The 19,232-nt window shown below is 42.9% G+C and overlaps 1 protein-coding gene across 2 annotated transcripts in view; it reads left to right on the top strand.

Annotated features, from left to right (window-relative positions):
* adgrg6 (adhesion G protein-coupled receptor G6) overlaps nucleotides 1-19,232 on the top strand; it is a 93,053-nt gene that overhangs the window by 5,137 nt on the left and 68,684 nt on the right. For both annotated transcript variants that reach the window (XM_080514414.1, XM_080514415.1), the window contains exon 2: nucleotides 7,580-7,677. In XM_080514414.1, coding sequence (XP_080370540.1) covers nucleotides 7,580-7,677 — 98 coding nt within the window. The remainder of the gene's footprint in view (nucleotides 1-7,579; nucleotides 7,678-19,232) is intronic.

Here is a 19,232-nt window from a genome sequence, read left to right as displayed (position 1 = left end):
CTGCGACAGAACCGGACAAAATTCACGACGCAAACGGACCAAATCTATAGAATGTGTCGCCAAAGCTACGTAACAAACAGAGGAAAGCTACGTGGCAAAAGCTGCGATGCAAATAGACCAAAAATAGGACACAAACAGACCGAAGCTACGTAGCAAATGGACGAAAGCTGCAACGTAAATAGACAAATGCTGCGATACAAATAAAGCAAATGTACGTAACGAGGGGACAAAAGCTACATAACAAAAGCTGCGATGCAGAGACAGAACATGACGACACAAACGGACCAAATCTACATAACAAGGAGACAAAAGCTGCGACACAAACGGACCAAATCTACATAACAAGGAGACAAAAGCTGCGACACAAACGGACCAAATCCACATCACGGTTAGCCGAAGTTACGTAACAAATAGACAAAAGCTACGTAAGCAAAAGCTGCGACGCAAACAGTTACGTCTCCGTAACGAGTCGACAAAAGCTACATAACGAATGATCAAAAGCCGCGACGCAAACGTGCAAACGGTCAACACGGGTATATGCAATCGCGTGTTTTGAGGATTTGCTTGTTGACCCTGCTGAGACGTGGCGGGTAAAGAGGAAGTGAGGCTGCGCGGCGCCACATAGAGGAGGACCACAGGGTGTGTGTGTGTGTGTGTGTGTGTGTGTGTGTGTGTGTGTGTGTGTGTGTGTGTGTGTGTGTGTGTGTGTGTGTGTGTGTGTGTGTGTGTGTGTGTGTGTGTGTGTGTGTGTGTGTGTGTGTGTGTGTGTGTGTGTGTGTGTGTGTGTGTGTGTGTGTGTGTGTGTGTGAGCGAGCAGAGCCCTGGTCTGCTGCTGGCGGCGCCACGATCGCTACCAGAAGAAACACTTCCCGTAACGCACACGTGTGTCGGCCATGTTTGTTATTAGCTCCTGGTACTTTGTACCTTTTGATGAAAAGTACTGGTACTCCAAAATATGGACAATAAGACAGACGGGACTGCAAATAGAAATGACGTTTCAATGCGCTGTGCGTTCATGCGAGTTCGACATCATAAAATGTAAATATGAAAGAAGAGTGTGAATAATTTCCAAATAAACGCAGCATTTCACTCGGTAATCAGCGACACGTTGTTGCAGCGCGACGTCGCTTCCACCTCCCGACGAGCAGAAATCAAGGTTGAGTTGATCCGGGCTCCACGTTGTGAGTCTATCCCTCTAATAGCTGGCCTCCATTATTCTGCACAAATGTTTTAAGAAGGCTGAGGGGAGCAGCTTTATATAAACATACTCTGTATAATTTACAGATTTACAACCACATGTGTGACGGGAACTTGGCAGCGCTGGGGGGGAGGGGGGGGGGGGGGGGGGGGGGGGGGGGCAGCGAGGAGCGCAGACCTCCTCCACCGCTGCAGCGAACCGCCGCCAACATTTCAATCCTCGCCATCCCGCCACTCCGGCCCCCGCCGGGGGGGAGGGGGGAGGGGGGTGTTTGGGGAAAGGGGGGCGGGTCCCCGCCGAACAGAATAGAAAGACGTCTGTCTGACGGGCCAATCACACGCCAGGAGATGCAGAGATCTCGCTCGCACACCAACGCAGCAGAATAATATAAACTGGAAGTCAAAGATCAAATAAAACACAAATGAGGCGTCTTTTTTTTTTTTTTTCTTCTTCTGATGTCTTTCTAAAAGTCGTGAATTCACAAGAGGAAGCGGAACATTGCTGCGATGACAGAGAAGCTTTTTGGTCTTTTCCTTTTTTTTTAAACGGTCTTTATTCTGAGCCGCTTGGATTAAAAGTGTTTTTTAAGAACTTTATGCACATAAAACTATTTTCCATAATTGTTTTAATCTTTAAAAAGAAAATCTAAATATTGTATTTAAAGCACATTTACACCAAACATATAGATTTATTGTTTATTAGCATCAATCTAAGGCCTTGTTGACACGACAATATTTTAAAGTGAAAACACAAAATGGCTCCAGAGGTGGAACTTTTTGACATTTTTCAACTCGGTTGAAACAGTCGAAATGCAACTTTTTGAAAATGTTCCGTCTCCATGAAACTGGGAACATGCAATGTTTGACAAATGCAACTTTTCAAAAATGCTTCAACTGTTTATAAACAGGGGGCTGCAACCTTTTGAAAATGTTCTGACTCCATCTCCTCGGAAATGGGAGAAAGCAGTTAAAAAAAAAAAAAAAAAACCCCTACACTGTATAAATGTGGGGGTCAAACCCAACTTATTGAAAACATTCCAACTTCTTGGAAACAGGAGAAACCCTATCTTTTTGAAAATGCTCCTTTCATTCGGGGGAAAGCGCAACTTTTCTGAAACACTGCTAATGTGTACCCCACGGCCGTAAAACGTTCTTCTGCACATGCTCAGTAGAACAGGACAATAACAACGTTTCCTCCAGAGTGTCATGACTTCCAGTTCATGTTCTCCTGGGACCTGGTACTTTTATTTTGACAGTCACCGTAATAACAATCCAACTTCATCGTCCATCCACTAGAATTATCATGTTCTCCCATTGTTAATGTTTATATCGTATTGTTCTCTCGCATGTCTGTGTGGATTCAAAACACCCAACGGTGCCAACTTGTGGCCTGGAATATTGATGTTTCTGGCGTTTCGCTTTCAAATAGACGTTGCATAATTTTCTTTTAACAAAAATGATAAGTTATGAGGGGCTTTATGCTTTGTTTCAGTTAAATAGTGTCTCAAATGGTCAGAAATTGTATAATAAAGTATAAAAATGTAAAAACAAGAAATACACAGTGTACATCATATAAACTTCTGCTAAAAAGTGTAAAAGTTCATACAAACGTGCAGAAAACAGAACAGAACCATGTACAATATGCAATATAACAACTTGAGTGATCAAACCAGGAGAGAAGGCGAATGTTACTTGTCCTGAGAGAAAGGAGTGACCTAATTATGGCAAACAAGTAAAACCAAAGCAATTTAATCCCAACATGTTCCAGATGGAGTAGAAATGACTCACAGCAGCCGTCTTGTTCTTTCACATCTAAATTGAGCTGAAAGTGATGATTTTGTTCATTCCTTGGGAGGTTGAAGTCACAACATGAAGCACATGTTTCTGCCCAAACTGTTATTTGTTTGTCTGAGTGGCGAAGTCCTTGGTGGTGTTGATGAAATGTGAAATGTGCTCATGCAGCGTGATGAAGGCAGGAAGTGCAGATCAAAATGTTTGGTACCAGACGTATGACACCGGATATGAAGGGACAGCCATTCTATAATCTAACAACAGCAGATTATAATCTACCATGTGAACATACAAGTTTATAAATGTTAACACACATCATGTTTCACGAGTTACACAGGTCAGTTAGTGGGATGAAGATGCTCTATAATCTGGATGTTAGAGGAGGAAGATGCTCCATAATCTGGATGTTAGAGGAGGAAGATGCTCTATAAACTGGATGGTAGAGGAGCAAGATGCTCTATTATCTGGATGTTAGTAGAGGAAGGTGCTCTATAATCTGGACATTAGTAGAGGAAGATGCTCTATAATCTGGATGTTAGAGGAGGAAGATGCTCTGTAATCTGGATGTTAGTGGAGGGAGATGCTCTATAATCTGATGTTAGAGGAGGAAGATGCTCTTTAATCTGGATGTTAGAGGCGGAAGATGCTCCATAATCTGGATGTTAGAGGAGGAAGATGCGCCATAATCTGGATGTTAGAGGGGGAAGATGCTCTTTTATCTGGATGTTAGAGGAGGAAGATGCTCTATAATCTGGATGTTAGAGGAGGAAGATGCTCCATAATCTGGATGTTAGAGGAGGAAGATGCTCTTTAATCTGGATGTTAGAGGAGGAAGATGCTCTATAATCTGGATGTTAGAGGAGGAAGATGCTCTATAATCTGGATGTTAGAGGAGGAAGATGCTCTATAATCTGGGTGTTAGAGGAGGAAGATGCTCTATAATCATCTGGGTGCTAGTGGAAGATGCTGCTCTATAATCTGAGTGTTAGTGGAGGAAGACCCTCTATAATCTGGATGTTAGAGGAGGAAGATGCTCTTTAATCTGGGTCTTAGTGGAGGAATATGCTCTATAATCTGGACGTTAGTGGGATTAAGATGCTCTATAATCTAGACGTTAGTGCTTCTTGAAAGACACAATTTTTTGAATGAGAAAAACTTTGTGAATCAGCTCATATAAACAGAACCACGCTGTCGCTCGCTGGTCAGCTCTTAGAAAGGGAAGCTCACTGCTATTGATAATCCGCTGGATTATTGAAACGCATTCTTGACACTGAAGGAAAAATATTTTTGAGCGTGAGCAGAGCAGATGAGTTTGAACCTTGCTGTCCTGTTAATGACACTTATTTGTTCTTGTTCTCAGTTCTGGTGAGCTGAACTGGAGCTCGTCTTCATGAATATCTGAACATCCTGGAGAACAGAGCTCCAGTCTGTCGACTCCGCCGGAGCTTCCAGCTCCGCAAATTCATTCAGCCTCTGACATTATAGAAAACTCGCTTCTTTGTCAAGTCGTGCGTCTCGTCCTCCCTCCTCCTACTCCTCCTCCTCCCTCCTCCCTCCTCCTCCTCCTTATCCCCAATCCCCAGTATGGAAATGGGAGTAAGTGCGAAGCGGCGTGGCGCGAGGTCATCGGACACGATAAAGCCTGCGATTCATGCTCGGCCCCCAGGCAGACATTTTGTGGCCCCAGAAGTCCTGCGTTGCACCAATGAACGGTTTCACAACACAACAACAGAGATCCACCTTTAAAAGACCCTCAACGTTATAAAAAATTCAGAAAATAGTTTTGGAAGCCTGCAGATGATGGTTGAAATTAAGTAAATATTTTCGTATTTTCATGTGAAATTTTACAAATTTTTGCTGTCGAACCTTTGGCTCATTGTGAACACAAGGGCGTGTCCTCATTCGGCAGCCAATAGAGATGCAGAATTTTGAAGCCCCGCCCCCATCAGGTTGACCAGCCTCTCCTCTGCACAAGCTGTTTAATTTGTTTTGTGTGTTTTAATTAAAATATTTACATGAGGAGGAAAGTGTGTTTACAGCTGGGATTAGCATTAGCATGCTGGGATAGCGGTTGGCCGTTGATTTGTTTTCTTGACGCTTCTCTTCTTCATTAGTTCAGCTACTTTCTTTCAAGAACCACAGACATCTCGATCATAGAGCAGCTCTGCAGCAGAGAACAAAACGCCATAAACATTAACAATAGCAGAACACAGACATTTGTAGACTGTCGACTACAAAACTACCAAGTCCCAGGAGAATATGGACTCAGACACTCTGGAGACACTGTTGTTGTTGATCTATTTGCACATGTGCAGAACTATTTACCACAGCCAGGCTGTGATTTCTCTTAGTTTAAATAGTTGTCTGTTGTGTGCGTGTTTTGCAGACGCACACGACACAAGTGGGACCATTTTTGTGTTGTTGTGGTAAAAGCCATACTTTGTGTTTTCGGCTGTTCGGTGTTGTTGCTCATCACTTAACAAGCCTGTTGGACGAGGGCTTGTTGGGTAACGGGCGTCTGTCATCTCTGCACATCTTAATCCAGTTTAAAATGGACTCTAATGAGCTCGGAGAGAAAACTTTCATGAGTCTTGTGGATAAATTTGCTTGTTTGGAGCAGGAAGACTTTCCACACGACTTCCATTCTCATTAGAGTCTGTTAGCTTGTAACGGGATTACTGTCACCTGATGGAGCAGTTTGATGAGCTCCCGAGGGATGGCGCACACACACACACACACACACACACACACACACACACACACACACACACACACACACACACACACACACACACACACACACACACACACACACACACAAACGCGCGCTCTGATCTCTGGTCACTCGATTTTCTTTTGGGTTTTTTTCAGGAATCATTAGGCGACAAAAAACTAAACCTCAAGTTGTTGTTTTTTTTTTTTTTCAATATGTCTGGAGTTTTGATGCAGACAAGCAGATCGGTGTAAAAACCTGTTTCTGTGTCTTTGATCGATTTCTACATGCGACTGTGGTTTTTAAACAGTCGTCTAACATTTAATCCAAAACTATATCAAACCGTCTCCAACCAAAAAAAGAACTAATTTAAATGATACTCCCGACACTTCTATTAAATGGGTCATATTATGCAAAATTAATTTCCTAATGGTTTTCCAACTGTCCCCATACCTGGACCGACGTCCCAGAAGTGAAGAAAGTGTGTCCTCTCTCTCCCGGGCTTGTTCCAGGTTTTTAAAAATGTGTTACTCCAACCAGCCAATCAGAAATCAAACCCTATATAGTGTCATTGGGGGTTTAGCCAATCACAATCAAGGTAGGCTCCTCCCCATTGACTCCTCCCACAATCAGGCAGCTCTGCTCTGGCACATGGCACCACGAGAGGAAGAACTTCCTCCTCTTCCCATAGATGGGCGTATTGTGGGTGGAGCCAGTCCAGCTCACACAGACACAGCAGATTCTGAATGGAGCTCCTATGATCCAATATTCTAATGGGGGGAAATCAAGGAAAAAGTTGAATTGGGGCAATAAACTCTGAAAACAAAGTTTTTGGATGAATGAGACCATGTGAAATTGTTGAAAAGCTGCATGATATGACCCCTTTAATGGATCTTTGAAACCAACTTTAAACCCCGTCCAAAACCAATGTGAGTGACGTCATCGTGGGATCAGCTTCTGGTTCGTGTCAGGGGAGTTTTTTTCTCATATGGAAACGAGAAGCTTTTCTTTAACCGCAACACTTTTGTAAAGACCAGGATAGTGCGTTAGGAACCGAGCTCGCTGTGTGCCGCCACACCATCCGTCTCACTGTGAATGAGTGCGTCAGTTATTCTTTAATCAGGTGTAGCATTGCTGGCGTGTGAGCCCAAAAACTCTTTAGCATGTAGCATGTAGCACGACTCAGAGTTATGTGCGGCACCTGAACGCGTCATCTTGGGGTCTCTGCTCCTGGAGTTCAAACCAAACCAAGGTAGCGGCTCAGTCAGAAATGTCTCTGTGTAATACTAAACTACTAAAACAGTCCAGCGAAAAGTGTTTCTGAAAACATGTGAGGCGAGAAATTACTTGTGCAGTTGCTGAATCTGTCTTGGTTTTGGTTCAAATACAGCAAATGTAAGTGTTCAACGGAGGTCTCACAATGCGTTGGACCTACGCTTTCTGGGTCTTATTTGCACAAAGTTGGCTGGATTCAACTTTATGCAAATTGGCTTCATAGACAATGAATGGGAAGCAGGAAATTGCCGGATCCTGTGTACACGTGATTTTAACTCGCTGAGGCTTCCGTCGACCTCGGATTATATCGGTATCGGCATCGCTAATCAGCAATATTGAGTTTTGAAAATATCAAAGAACAGGAAATCGGCACATATCCAATGCTTTCCCACTAAAAACCTTTAAAAAGACGCCTGCCAAGGTATGTGACGGAGGCTTACAGTAGGTCACGTTCAAAACGTTGTGGAATCAATGGCACCTGAATCTTGGACTACATGTCCATTACATCACCTGTCGGTTCCACATTACTGTGGAATGCATTTTATCAGAAAGCTGTTCCTGAGCAGAATAAAACTGTTCAATTGGCTGTTTTTTTTTCTTCAGGGAGTCCTGTACAGGAGGAGGACGAGGAGGGGGAGGAAGGTGGAGGCTCCATCGAGTCGTCCTGGTGGTTCTCATGTGGACGACGCTGCACAGACAAGGTGAGAGCGACGCCCTTGTCTTCGCTGTCATCCGATTGCGGAATAAAAGCAGAGTTGCTCTCACAGCTTGTTGAAATGGTAAAAACAAGCTGGCTGATATAAATAATTTTAAATTTTAATCCTCATGAATCGTTATTGAGAACCATCATCATGCAGAGATTTTGTGTTTGGTCCAAAACGCTTTGGAGCCTGATGGTGAGGATCCACATTCACCGTTTTTGACAACCTGAAGGCAACTTTTAAACCCAATTCGTTCCGATTAGGCTTGTGCTGATTTATTGTGTAGTAGTCATCGATCGATATCCTCGTGAGCCACTGAAGTAATGCAGCGTCGTCTTAGTGTACATTTTACTATCGCATCGCAGAGCTGCGCGTTTCACAAATTGTTTTTTTTTTTTACTCTGTTTACACAGTGTTTTCAAAAAGTTGCTTTTTCCCCCTGCTGTTGTGGAGACGGAGTCGAAAACTTCTACCTTGGGAGCCATTTTGAATAAGTTCCCCCTTTTCAGGGGCTCTTCGCACCGTTGTCATGGAGACGTACGCAACCGCAGTTTTCACAGCCCCGCCCCCTAGCTTACGACAACACTGGCAACCAACAGGTCTTCCACCTCGTCTTTGGTGTGTTTCTATGGTAACGTGGCAGCACTCTCCATAGAAATGTTCAGGGTTTTCTGAGGTTTAATATTGACAGGGTCTAATTCATTCCTTAAATTGCGGAGGAAATTGAAAAACGTGGCAGTGATATTTAAACTAGAACAACAAGCTTCCTGCAGTTTTCTCGATTTGCAAATATCCACATAAATCATCCAGACGTGAGCCGAGGAAGGCACAGTTTGTGTGGACGCCTATCGGCCGGTGATCAGCTGTGGGAGCAACTCAAAGACAAATACATTTTGTGAGCTCTTGAGGCAGTATAATCGTGAGACAACTGTAATCGAATGTCACAGTTTGGGAGTGTGAAGTTCAGCGAAGCCTCATTAACTGCCGGCGCTAATTGAAAACGATTCAGACTATTTAAAGTGGCACCGAGGCTCATTATGAGCCCCATGATAATTATCATCATTATATTAAAACTGCCTTTAATGTCACAAAAAAAATAAAAAATCCTTAATTAAACGCCGTTTTCACACGTTTATGTGAAGATTGCCACTTCCTGTAAAGTTTAAGGGAGCGTTACTTTTAATTTAATTGCGCTGTGTTTAATGACACACACAGCGGATGATACGCGATGTTTTGAAGGGACTTTTTGAATGTTTTCATGTTTTTCCGCGCTGCTTGGTGGCAAAACGCTGTGAAGACAAATCAGTTGCATTATTATTTTTTTCCTCTCCCCTCCTCGAATGACCGATCCGTGTCGTGCACGTTTCTGCTCCGAGATGCCACTTTTTTTTTTTCTTGTTCTTTTTTTTGATTTCACGTGACAGCAGCCGTTTTGTATGATTTACATCTTTCATCTGTGTGTCGTCCCATGTTTCCACGCTCCGTGCGCTCGTTTCCTCCTCATCCCGCTTCGTTGTCCCTCGCTCATACTTTCCGCCTCCCTCTCTTTTTCTTCGTGCATCCATTAACCAAAAGAAAAAGAAAACATTTTCCATCCTCTTTAATCACCCCTTTACTTTATTATTTATTTTATTTTTTTTATTTTGCCTTTGGAAAGCGCTCACAGTGTTGAGAAATGCTTAGATTTCACTGGTACGTCGTTTCCAGAAAACTGTCGGGAGGTTCTTCCTCTCGTGTCCTCGTGCTGCAGTCTTCTCATTTGTGTTTGCTCGCATCTCGCTTCAAAGTAAAATCCCTCCGTGTTTGGTCTGCGTCTGATTGCAAGACGAGATGTTTTGAATCTATTATGAAATGATGGTCACACTTGAACCTTCGCTGCCCGTATTGTCCATTTGGTGGCAGTGTTGAGTCACGGTTCTTTTTTTTTTTTCTTCCCTGGTTGGTAGTTCCAGATTCGACTCATTACACCATCTTGTGGTGAAAACTCGTATTGCACACTTTAAGTTGAGTTACATTAGGCTGAAATCCTGCTCACGTTCGGTTTGGTGTATGATCCAGCAGGAAATGCAATAGTCTGCGCTGCACGATATCGGGTGAACATTTGATATGCAATAAAGTTGTTGAGTATTGCCATAACAATATCTTTTGCGATAAATAAGCACTTATGAAGGTGATTTTCTTTTTCAAATAACTGTGCTCTTTATCTTGTCCTCACTTCACACCAGCTGTATTTATTCATTTCTTTCCCATCGCAATTGTGTCTTTAGTTTCCAGCAGCAGCATTTGAGAAGCAACTTGACTTTGTTTTGGGTTTTTTTCCTTCGACGTTTGCGCTTCTAACTTTTGTCTCTTCTGACCTTTAGCTATGCAATCGAATGAATTGGAATCCAGTTGATTGCACTTTTCTGTCATATTTAATATCCTTTTCATTTTGAATTTGCAGAGCACGAGTGCACAGTGTGTTTAAACGATTCATCACAGCCCAGTACTCTTGCAATATGCATTTACAATAATGGTGTGCAGTTCTACCAAAATTCAAGTTGAAATAAAGTTTTCTTAGCAGAGTTTGACAGCAGCCAGCTCTCATCTTTCTTTGTTCTGCATAAAAAACACATGTACATGCGAACGTCTCGTCATGTCATCCCTGCTCCTCCTGGTTAATACGTTTTTGCGTCACCCGACAGTTGGTGAACGGGGTTAAATTAAAAGGGGTGACGAGAAGAAGCGACTGTATCGTTTTGGCCACATCATGTCTAATAGTTTCCCTTTAATATCAGAGCAGTGAGCGGAGACAGAGGCCTGGATGTGGTGGGGATCTGGAGTCGGGAGGCAGAGCGAGGCCCCTGGCTCGCCAGACTTTCCACATTTATGCCAATCACGCTCATTAAATTGAAAAAGTGAACCTCTAACAGAAAGTGAGGGAGCAAAAGAGAGAGAGACGGATGGAGGAGGAGGCAGAGAGAGAGAGGGGGGGGGGTGAGGAGGTGAGGAGGAGAAGGAGGGCGTTTAATGTATTTTCCATACCCCTACCAGCAGCCTCGGGCCAAACCCGACGCTTCACACACACTGTAAAGTTCCCAGCAGAACTAAACCGCAACACACACACACACACACACACACACACACACACACACACACACACACACACACACACACACACACACACAGACAGGTTAGCGGTGGACGTTCCAACCAGCAGATAAACTGCAGGTTGGAGCCCCCGAGAAGCTGGAAGCTGTAAATATTTCATTGTGATGAAGGACATGAGAGAGACGAGCTCCAACTGAAGCCTCCGGCCTCGTTTCCATCTCACGGTGACGTGCCGACACGCAGCCACGGGGAAAAAATGTGCACAAAACATGCGTCCCGCAGCGCAGCCGAGAGTCGCATTAGAATGTGGTTCTCACACGGTGCAGCAGCGGTTTGCACTCTAGACTGGCGACAGGAGGATCGCCGGTTCGAGTCCAGGCTTGTGGAGTGAGCACGTTGTCATCAGTAACGTGGAGGTTTTGGCTCACAGACATTCACATAAGGTTAAAACCTCATGATAATAATAAAATAGAATATTTCACTTGCATTTTAGATTGAGAAAACTCAAAATGCCACAAGATTATGTTGATGAATAATCATAAATACAGCAAAAGATTATGAGTAATCAAGATAAAAAGAACCAAAAATAAATATTTGGGCTTTTTTATTTTTATTTTTTTAAACTGACGCTGGATTTTACTGTGGAAAAGGCCAGTGGGCTAAATATAATATTAATGCCCCTGTGTACCCCCGTCTAATGACAAATACCTGCAAACAGAGATGCTTTATTGAGTGTTCTTGGTCTTATTATTGGAGGCAAAAACGCCTTGGAGAAAGTTGTCTGACGTTTCTGGATGAATTTAACAGCCTGGAGTTGTTTCAATCTGGTTTTGAAACTCTGCACAGCACGGAGTCTGCTCCACTCAGTCTTCAATGACATCGTCCTGGTGAACGACTGTGGTGATTCTGTGATTCTTGTCTTGTTGGACCTGAATGCCGCTGTTTGTGCTGGATCACAGTATTTTATCATCATAGTGAGAATTGTTTTTTTCAGGTCCACAGAACTTTGTGCAGAAGCTTTGCAGGGGATACATCCTGCTCTAAATCTCTCACATATGGGGTTCCACAAGGCTCTTTCTTAGAGCCCCCTACTTTTTCTATTAATTTATTACTCCTTTTGGCTTTGGGTCAGATTTTTTGGAAGGTATGGTGTTTCTTTCCATTGTTATGTTGATGAGATAAGTAAAAAAGCATGTGAGAGCTTCGTGTTGACTTGGCCTCCTAGGCACATTATGTAAAGCCAACATTTAACAAGTTGTCTTTTTTAAAAGGACAGTGATTTTAAATGAGGTCACCAAATCAGTGCTTTGATAGTCCAGCTTGTGTTTTGCTTTCGTCTTTCCAGTCAAAAAGTGAAATATGAACCAGCGAAAGGCATAATGAACTCAATAGAATTAGCTTCTTTTTTTTTTTTCAGTCTCAGCAGCTGGCAGAGGTGAAGCCCTTTCTTGCACATCAGCACTTTGAGACAGTGATCCCTGTCCTCCTCGCGTCTCGGCCGGGCGACTGTAATGGACTTCATGTTGGGACTCGGCCAACCTTCCCCCGCGCGTTTCCAGTCGGTTCAGACTTTTAACTGGAGCGTGTAAGAAGGACCACAGAACGAACCCTCCAGTCTCCTTCCACTGACTGCCCGGGCATTTTACACTTCCTTTTAAGGTTTTTAACGTCTTGTTTTTAAGTCTTTAAATGATCTCTGTGAGCTGCTTCATTTCTTCACTGGGGTCTAAGAGCTTCTTCTACTGAGCCTTGTAAACTAGGAGATGACTTACCTTTGCACATGACACAGACTTCTTCACTGCTTTTTAAATATTGCAACCAAAGCCTGTTTCTATTACTCGCTGGCTTCTGAATCCAACATGTGACTCCATTTAAGTTTCCCAGTTTTTAATGTCTTTCTTTGCGTGTGTGTTTTTATGATTATATTTACAGCACTTGTTGTTTTTAAAGGACTTGACAAATACAGTTGGCTTGAGTATTTTCTTAAACAATTGATGCGACCTGGCAAACGCATTGTATGAAACAAAAGTCATTTGGTTTGAATGTAACTTCATGAAATCATAAAGCACAGATTCCGCTGCGATGGATGCAAACTGACGAAACGTCACAGTGAGTTAGGATAAAAAATGGAAACGTCAACAGGTTTGAGGAATAAAAGGCGTTCTTTGTTGTTTTTGGGGCAATATTTGGAAGAAATGGTACAAAAGGGCTTTAACAACTCCAGTTAAGCTGCATAGTTTAGAGGCTGAATGTGAAAAAGGGAAGGTGGACTTACGGAAAAATACAAAAGACGGTGTTTCAGCGTTTTTACAGTGATGAAGTTTGAAGGTGGAGAGAGGGACTCCATGAGTTTGTTGTCAGCAGCTCTGGATTAAAATCGGGTCACATTTCAATGTTTTTAAACGAGAGACACAGAGATCTCAGTGCCGACAAGAAGAGAAAGGACCAAAATGCATACATACATATTTCATGACCTTGCGTGGGCGGCGGCGGCGGCGATGAGGATCCAGATTTCATCACAGCTTTCATATCCTAAACCCTCATCTTTGGCAACTATTGTAATGAGCTTCAAGTCCTTGTGAAATGAACCACAAATCCTTGGGTCTCGTAACGACGAATAAATCTCCTAGAGATCAGGCAGGATGGAAACGAGCGTTAGAGCCGATGTGTCACGGAAGGTTTACAAGACGTTTACAAGAACTTTTGTGTCGTCTGTTGTTGTGTTTGAAGTTTGTTTAAACCTGCTCAGTGTTCAGCTGCTGTTATGACAGAGAAAGGATTTTCCTTTAAGTGGCTCATGACAACATTTGCACCATATAAATATGTAAATAGTTTTTATTTTTTTAACCCATTCTTGGAGTTATTCCTGACAATTTCAAAATCAGACGGCAAACTTTTGTTGTGTTTTGGCATCGACTTTTCTGAAACGGTGCGTTTTCACTTGAAACGCGTAAACGACTCCGAACAGCATTCAATGTTAGCTTTTAATAGATGTCATGAAATCGTGGCATGTGGCTGTAGTTAGACTGCGAGGAGTCGATCTATAGCGCCGTGAGAGGTGTTTATGGATAAACAGGTAAACGACGTGGAGCCTGAGTGCCAGAGTTGTTTTCACTGGACATGTTGTGTAAATTGGGCCTGAATCGCTTCTGTTGAATCGCCTCTGCTGTTCTTCTTCTCAGAGCTTCATCTTTGTCAACGATCATCGGCCTTCTCGCAGGTTTTCCTTTTGTGTGTGTGTTGTTGTGGTGCTTTTTGACAAATACTGTTGCATGTCTGGCACACAGGAGGATGGCGTGAGAATCCAATCCAGCACAAAAAAAACTACAATGCAGATCAACCAGTGTGACTGATCATGAATGTAAAGCCAGGTTGTTAAAAATACAAAAAATAGACCTTTTGTTCATCAAAAAGGTGGTTTTACATTATACAGTGTCTAAAAAAAACCATCTTTATTGCTCAAATTGATGAAATAGTTTGGGAACGTAATGCCGCTTAGTGCAGATTATGAGCTTTAAGCAGTTAAGAAATGTGTGGTTACAGATGGTTGAACAGAAATAATGCTCAGACAATTCTAAATATTGCATGAATTCCACTTTTGTTGCCGTCTCACCTTTTGCACTCATTAGTTTGCATCATAGTCGGTTTCTGTAATTTGCTACTGGATGGGATAACAGGAGAAAAAAAACAAAACTTGTTGGATTGTGATAAAATCGAGTAGATGAACAGATAATACACAAAGGAAGAGTTGATTTAAGTTTGGGCCAAATCATAATCTTGATTCTGGATCCAGATGAAAGATCTGCCTTTTAAAATAATCTGGAGGTATTTTTTTTTTACTTGAAGCACTGAGTTCACTCACTGCTTGTCCGGTGTTCACTTGCAACACACGGAAATATAAAAAGCTCTCAGTCCGAGCTGAAGTGAAAAGTTGGCAGTCGCTGCGTTTAAACCAGCAGAAACGACCACATCAGTGGACGGTAATTAGTCCCGCTCGCCGATTAGCTGCTGCAGCGGAGCGAGCACGCTCGGGGTGAGACGTTTCCTCGCTCTGACGTAACACGATTTATTTTTTGGGGGGGGAGGGCATGGCTCCAAAAGCATACTTTTATCTGCATATTCAGCCTGTAAAACTCATAAAATCACGCAGTAAGTTTCCAAATAGACATTCCTGGGAAGTGTTGGGTATAAATTTAACCTGCCCTACTGAGAACATTCACACGTGTGTGACAGCCGCTGCTTTGAGCTTCTCTTTCCGAAGCGGCTCGGCTGAAACTTCAGGTATGAAAATGAGCACATGATGTCACTTTGGGCTTTGCTCTGCCTTCAGTCTCTGCTCACGTACAAAACAGGGTATCACTGTCCTCTCTCACTCCTTTTTTTATCTCCCTTCTTTGGTCGGCTCTTGCCTTTCACCCCCCCCCCCCCCCCCCCCCCCCCCCACCTCCCACCTCTCGGATGCCACCGTCGATTATCTCCTAGTGAAAGACACGGGGACGAGAGGGAGGAGCAGAAACACCTGCGAGCGTGAGTCAGCTGGATGCAGAGAAAGAGGGTCTATTCCAGCTCCAGCTGAGCCCGGCTGATGTCCGTGTTGCGTTCAGGCGCTCCGCCGCTTGTTTGCGTGTAACCAGACCTCGAAAGATGTCGCAGGGCCGAGTAAACTCATTCGGCATGGTGTTGTCCTTTTAGAACTTGAACTCTGGGGGCGTTTGTAGAAGGAAATCACAGGTTTATTACATCTAAAATGATCACATCAATGAAAACATATACTTTTTATTTGCTTATTCATTGTAATTCAGCAAAATACGATTGTGATTTCCAGACAAGGCCGGGAAAGAAAATTCTATACAGTATTCAGTTATATATATATACACATATCTACAGTTATAATCTATTATACATTTATACATAGTCTATTTTCTAGTGTGCCACAGTCCTTATAATCTTTTTAAGTAACTTTGTAATGCAGAGCTGCTGTGGTGACCAAATTTCCCCATGTGGGATCAGTAAAGTCTTATATAATCCAATCTGATGTTATTGCGCAAATCAACTTATGTCTCGGTCCTTGATGGTTGTGCTAATTTTTCATGAATATCGGTCGCCCACTCCTGGTTAACGGCGTAAAAATGCATGTAAATCAGAAGCGACAAATTATTTTTAGTGTCACTGTCCTCTGATGGGTTTTCATTTTTAATCATGTTTGCATCAGGTGGTGCTACAATTATGAGGAAGAGGTGCGAAACACAGCAGGGTTTCTATTATTATATGAAAAGTTTAAAGCAGAAGTGTCACATATCAACATTGTTAGTTTGTAGGAAACAGGATGAAATGAGGAAGTTACCAAATATTAAAGGTTAAATTCCTGTGAATGTGACCATATATCACAACCGTCGCGCAATGTGTTTGTATGTTTTGCTGACTGTGCGTACTGGCATATTGAGACCAAGTAAAAAAAAAAAAAAACCCAACACATTAGTTTCTCTGTATTTGCGTATGCATTAAGATTTCTATCAATACTGCGAGTCACAACCGCAAACTTTCTGCTGGTTTTTTTGGCACGAGATTGATTTTCAGACTTTTCTTGCTTTAAGTGCGACAGGCTGGCTGATGCTTTCCAGTCTTTAATCCTGGGATAACAGACATTCTGCCAGGAGGTGAGGAAGTCATTTCATCATAATACTTTTAGAGCTCTGTTAAACCCAATTAATCATGGACAGCTATTGTGTGAACGTCTGCAGAAAAGAGGAAGCTTTTAGGAAAAAGGAGCAGTTCCAACAGGAACCAGGGTTGGTGGTGGGGGGGGGGGGGGTAAATTGTACTTCTGACAGTTCAGCATTGCATGAATGTGAATTGTCTAACAGCTTTTCTTACGCGTTTGTTTGGAGCAGCATGAATGAAAGCATGACTCTATGTATTTTCTAAAACCGCTGAGGTGTAACCCATCCATGCTAACATTGTGTGGAAGGCAAAGTCATGAGAACAATCACAAAGGCTGCACACACACACACACACACACACACACACACACACACACACACACACACACACACACACACACACACACACACACACTGCAGTCACATTCCACCCAATTCTAACTTTCTGCTCACAAGTGACCAATATCCGGTCTGTTTTGTGACAGTGTGAACGTTGCAATTCTGATTTTTGCACACCAGAGCGAGGCCTCGATCACACCTGGTACGAAATTGGACATGTGATAACTTTCAGCGTGACTGCTACCTGAATGGTCAAGTCATCATTAATCTTTTGTGTCAGTGAATCAACGGCGGGACATCACGCCTTCTTCTATGCATGCAAGTCATTTTGGGGTTGGATAACATTCATTTGAAAACAGCAAGAAATCAGAATTGAGCATCAAGACTTCCACTCCAGAATCATCAACTGACCTCGAGGTCGATGGGTCGGGGAGGAAATCGCCCTCGTGCAGAGAACATGGAAACTCCACGTTGAAAAACTCCTGGCAGAAAAAAAGAACGTGGGTCCTCTTACCGAAAAATGACTATTGGCCGTACTTACCACGATCCAACAGCTTCACTCCAAGCTGACGTCTTGCGTAGATCTCCAGTTCATGCACTTGATTTATGTCCATGGGAAACAATTTCTGTACGCAGCCCCTCTTATAACAGAAATGAAGTCCGAATGAGAAAAAAACTAAAACTTTCAATTTGACAGTTTAGAAACTTCCCTAATGTCGATGGTTGGCGCTATCGCTTCAGCCAAAGTTAAAAAACAAAAACAAAAAACAAACTGCTTTGCTTGTCAGAAATACTAAGGATTACATATCTGTGACGACGCACAAGCTTTGTTGTGCGTTTCAGCAAATGTCGCGCCGTTTTCAGGTCAGCAGGCTAAATATCAACCGGTCGAAATCCTCCGTTCCACGTACCGAGGAAAAGGGAAAGGTCACCTGGAGCTTTGAGTTTTTCCCATGACGGCGTCTGAAGGCCACTACACATGATTTCCATCCGTCCAAGACCAAACATGACAATCTTGGCAATATCGTCTCTCTTTTCTCTGAGCTTATTTCACTGTGACCTACATCAACCAGCGAACCAATAGGAACGCTGTAAATGACTGATCAGCTCTGGTACTAAACCCAAATACATTTTTTGGTGATTTCTCTCCAAACACGTAACTGCAAGAAGGACGACGCCTCCATTCATGTTTCGCTGGTTTCTTTTTCCTGAGACGTTTTCATTCTTGCCCAATCATGTCGCGGCCTAAACTTTATTGGATTCATGTCGTCATAATTGCACAGTGTGCGATTTAAATTTTTAAAAGCCTTGATCGAGTGAGACAATCACCTGCAGGAAACTCACAGTCACCAATAGGCCGAGGTTGGTAGTTTGATCCCCATCTCACCCTGTCTGTATTTCGAAGTGTTCTTGGGCAAGGCACTAGACCCTGGGTTGCTACTAATTGAAGTCATCCTTGGTGTGTGACGGGTGAATGAGACGGATGGCCTAAACACCTTTAAAAGTGTTGGACTGTGTCTAAGTGGTGTAAAAGTTGAGTATGGAGGATGTTTGTTCCTTGATGGGAACATTGGTGACACCTTTTTTTGACGCCGTCAGCGTCGTTCACATCGGGGTCACGGTCATTTCTGTCAAGTCAGTCTCTGCTTAATATTTATTGTGTCTTTCTTTTCTCCTTTCCACAGATTTTCATGCAGTTAGATTGTGAGGTTAGGTTCATTCTTTTCTCCTCCAAGCATCGTGAGGAGTTTATCGAGCTTCTGTTGTGTCGTCCGATCCTGGATTACAATATAAGATTGTAATCCGAATTACAAGAAACCCCTGTTTAAAAAAGGTATCTCACGAAGCTTTGTCTCAATCAAAAAGTTGCTCGGTTAAATTGTGAGAAAAGTTTATTTTATTTCATCTTGGCAGAGTTCCTTTCAGTAATTTTCTCTAACTCCTTGACATTAAAGATGACCATCGACGCTTTATTATTTCACAGAAAGCAGGGGATGGTTGATTAGGATGCAGAGTACACAGTCTGTGGATTAATCTGTGTGTGTGCAGCTGGTGGAAGGACAGTAGCGGGGAAAGATCGGGAAAGAAAGCACGGGTGATAAGAACAAAATGCCGAAGGAGAAAGAGGAATGAAAGAGGGAGGAGGGAGGAATGCAAAGTGCAAGAATGTGAGAGAAACGCTAGAAAGGACAGAGAGGTGAAAAGAGAGAAGGGCAGGTTGACGGAAGGCCTCTAATCTAAAGGATTAGTGTCTGAAAAAGAAGCTGAGGGCATATTTTTAGTATGTTCATGCTGCTGAAGGATGGAACTTGCCAAAGTGTCACAGAGTCTCAGTAAAATGTCAGCAGAAGGCTGATGGGAAACTTTCTACCTATCACACTTCTCTGAAATCAACAGAGGGAACGAGGCTGTTTTGAACCACAAATAACTAAAACCCAGTGGCTGCCAACGTCCTTCACCACCAGT

The sequence above is a fragment of the Blennius ocellaris genome (assembly GCF_963422515.1).
Source record: "Blennius ocellaris genome assembly, chromosome: 18".
In the NCBI taxonomy this organism is placed as follows: domain Eukaryota; kingdom Metazoa; phylum Chordata; class Actinopteri; order Blenniiformes; family Blenniidae; genus Blennius; species Blennius ocellaris.
The sequence above is the reverse complement of the archived record's forward strand: the minus strand, read 5'-3'. Positions and strand labels throughout refer to the sequence as shown.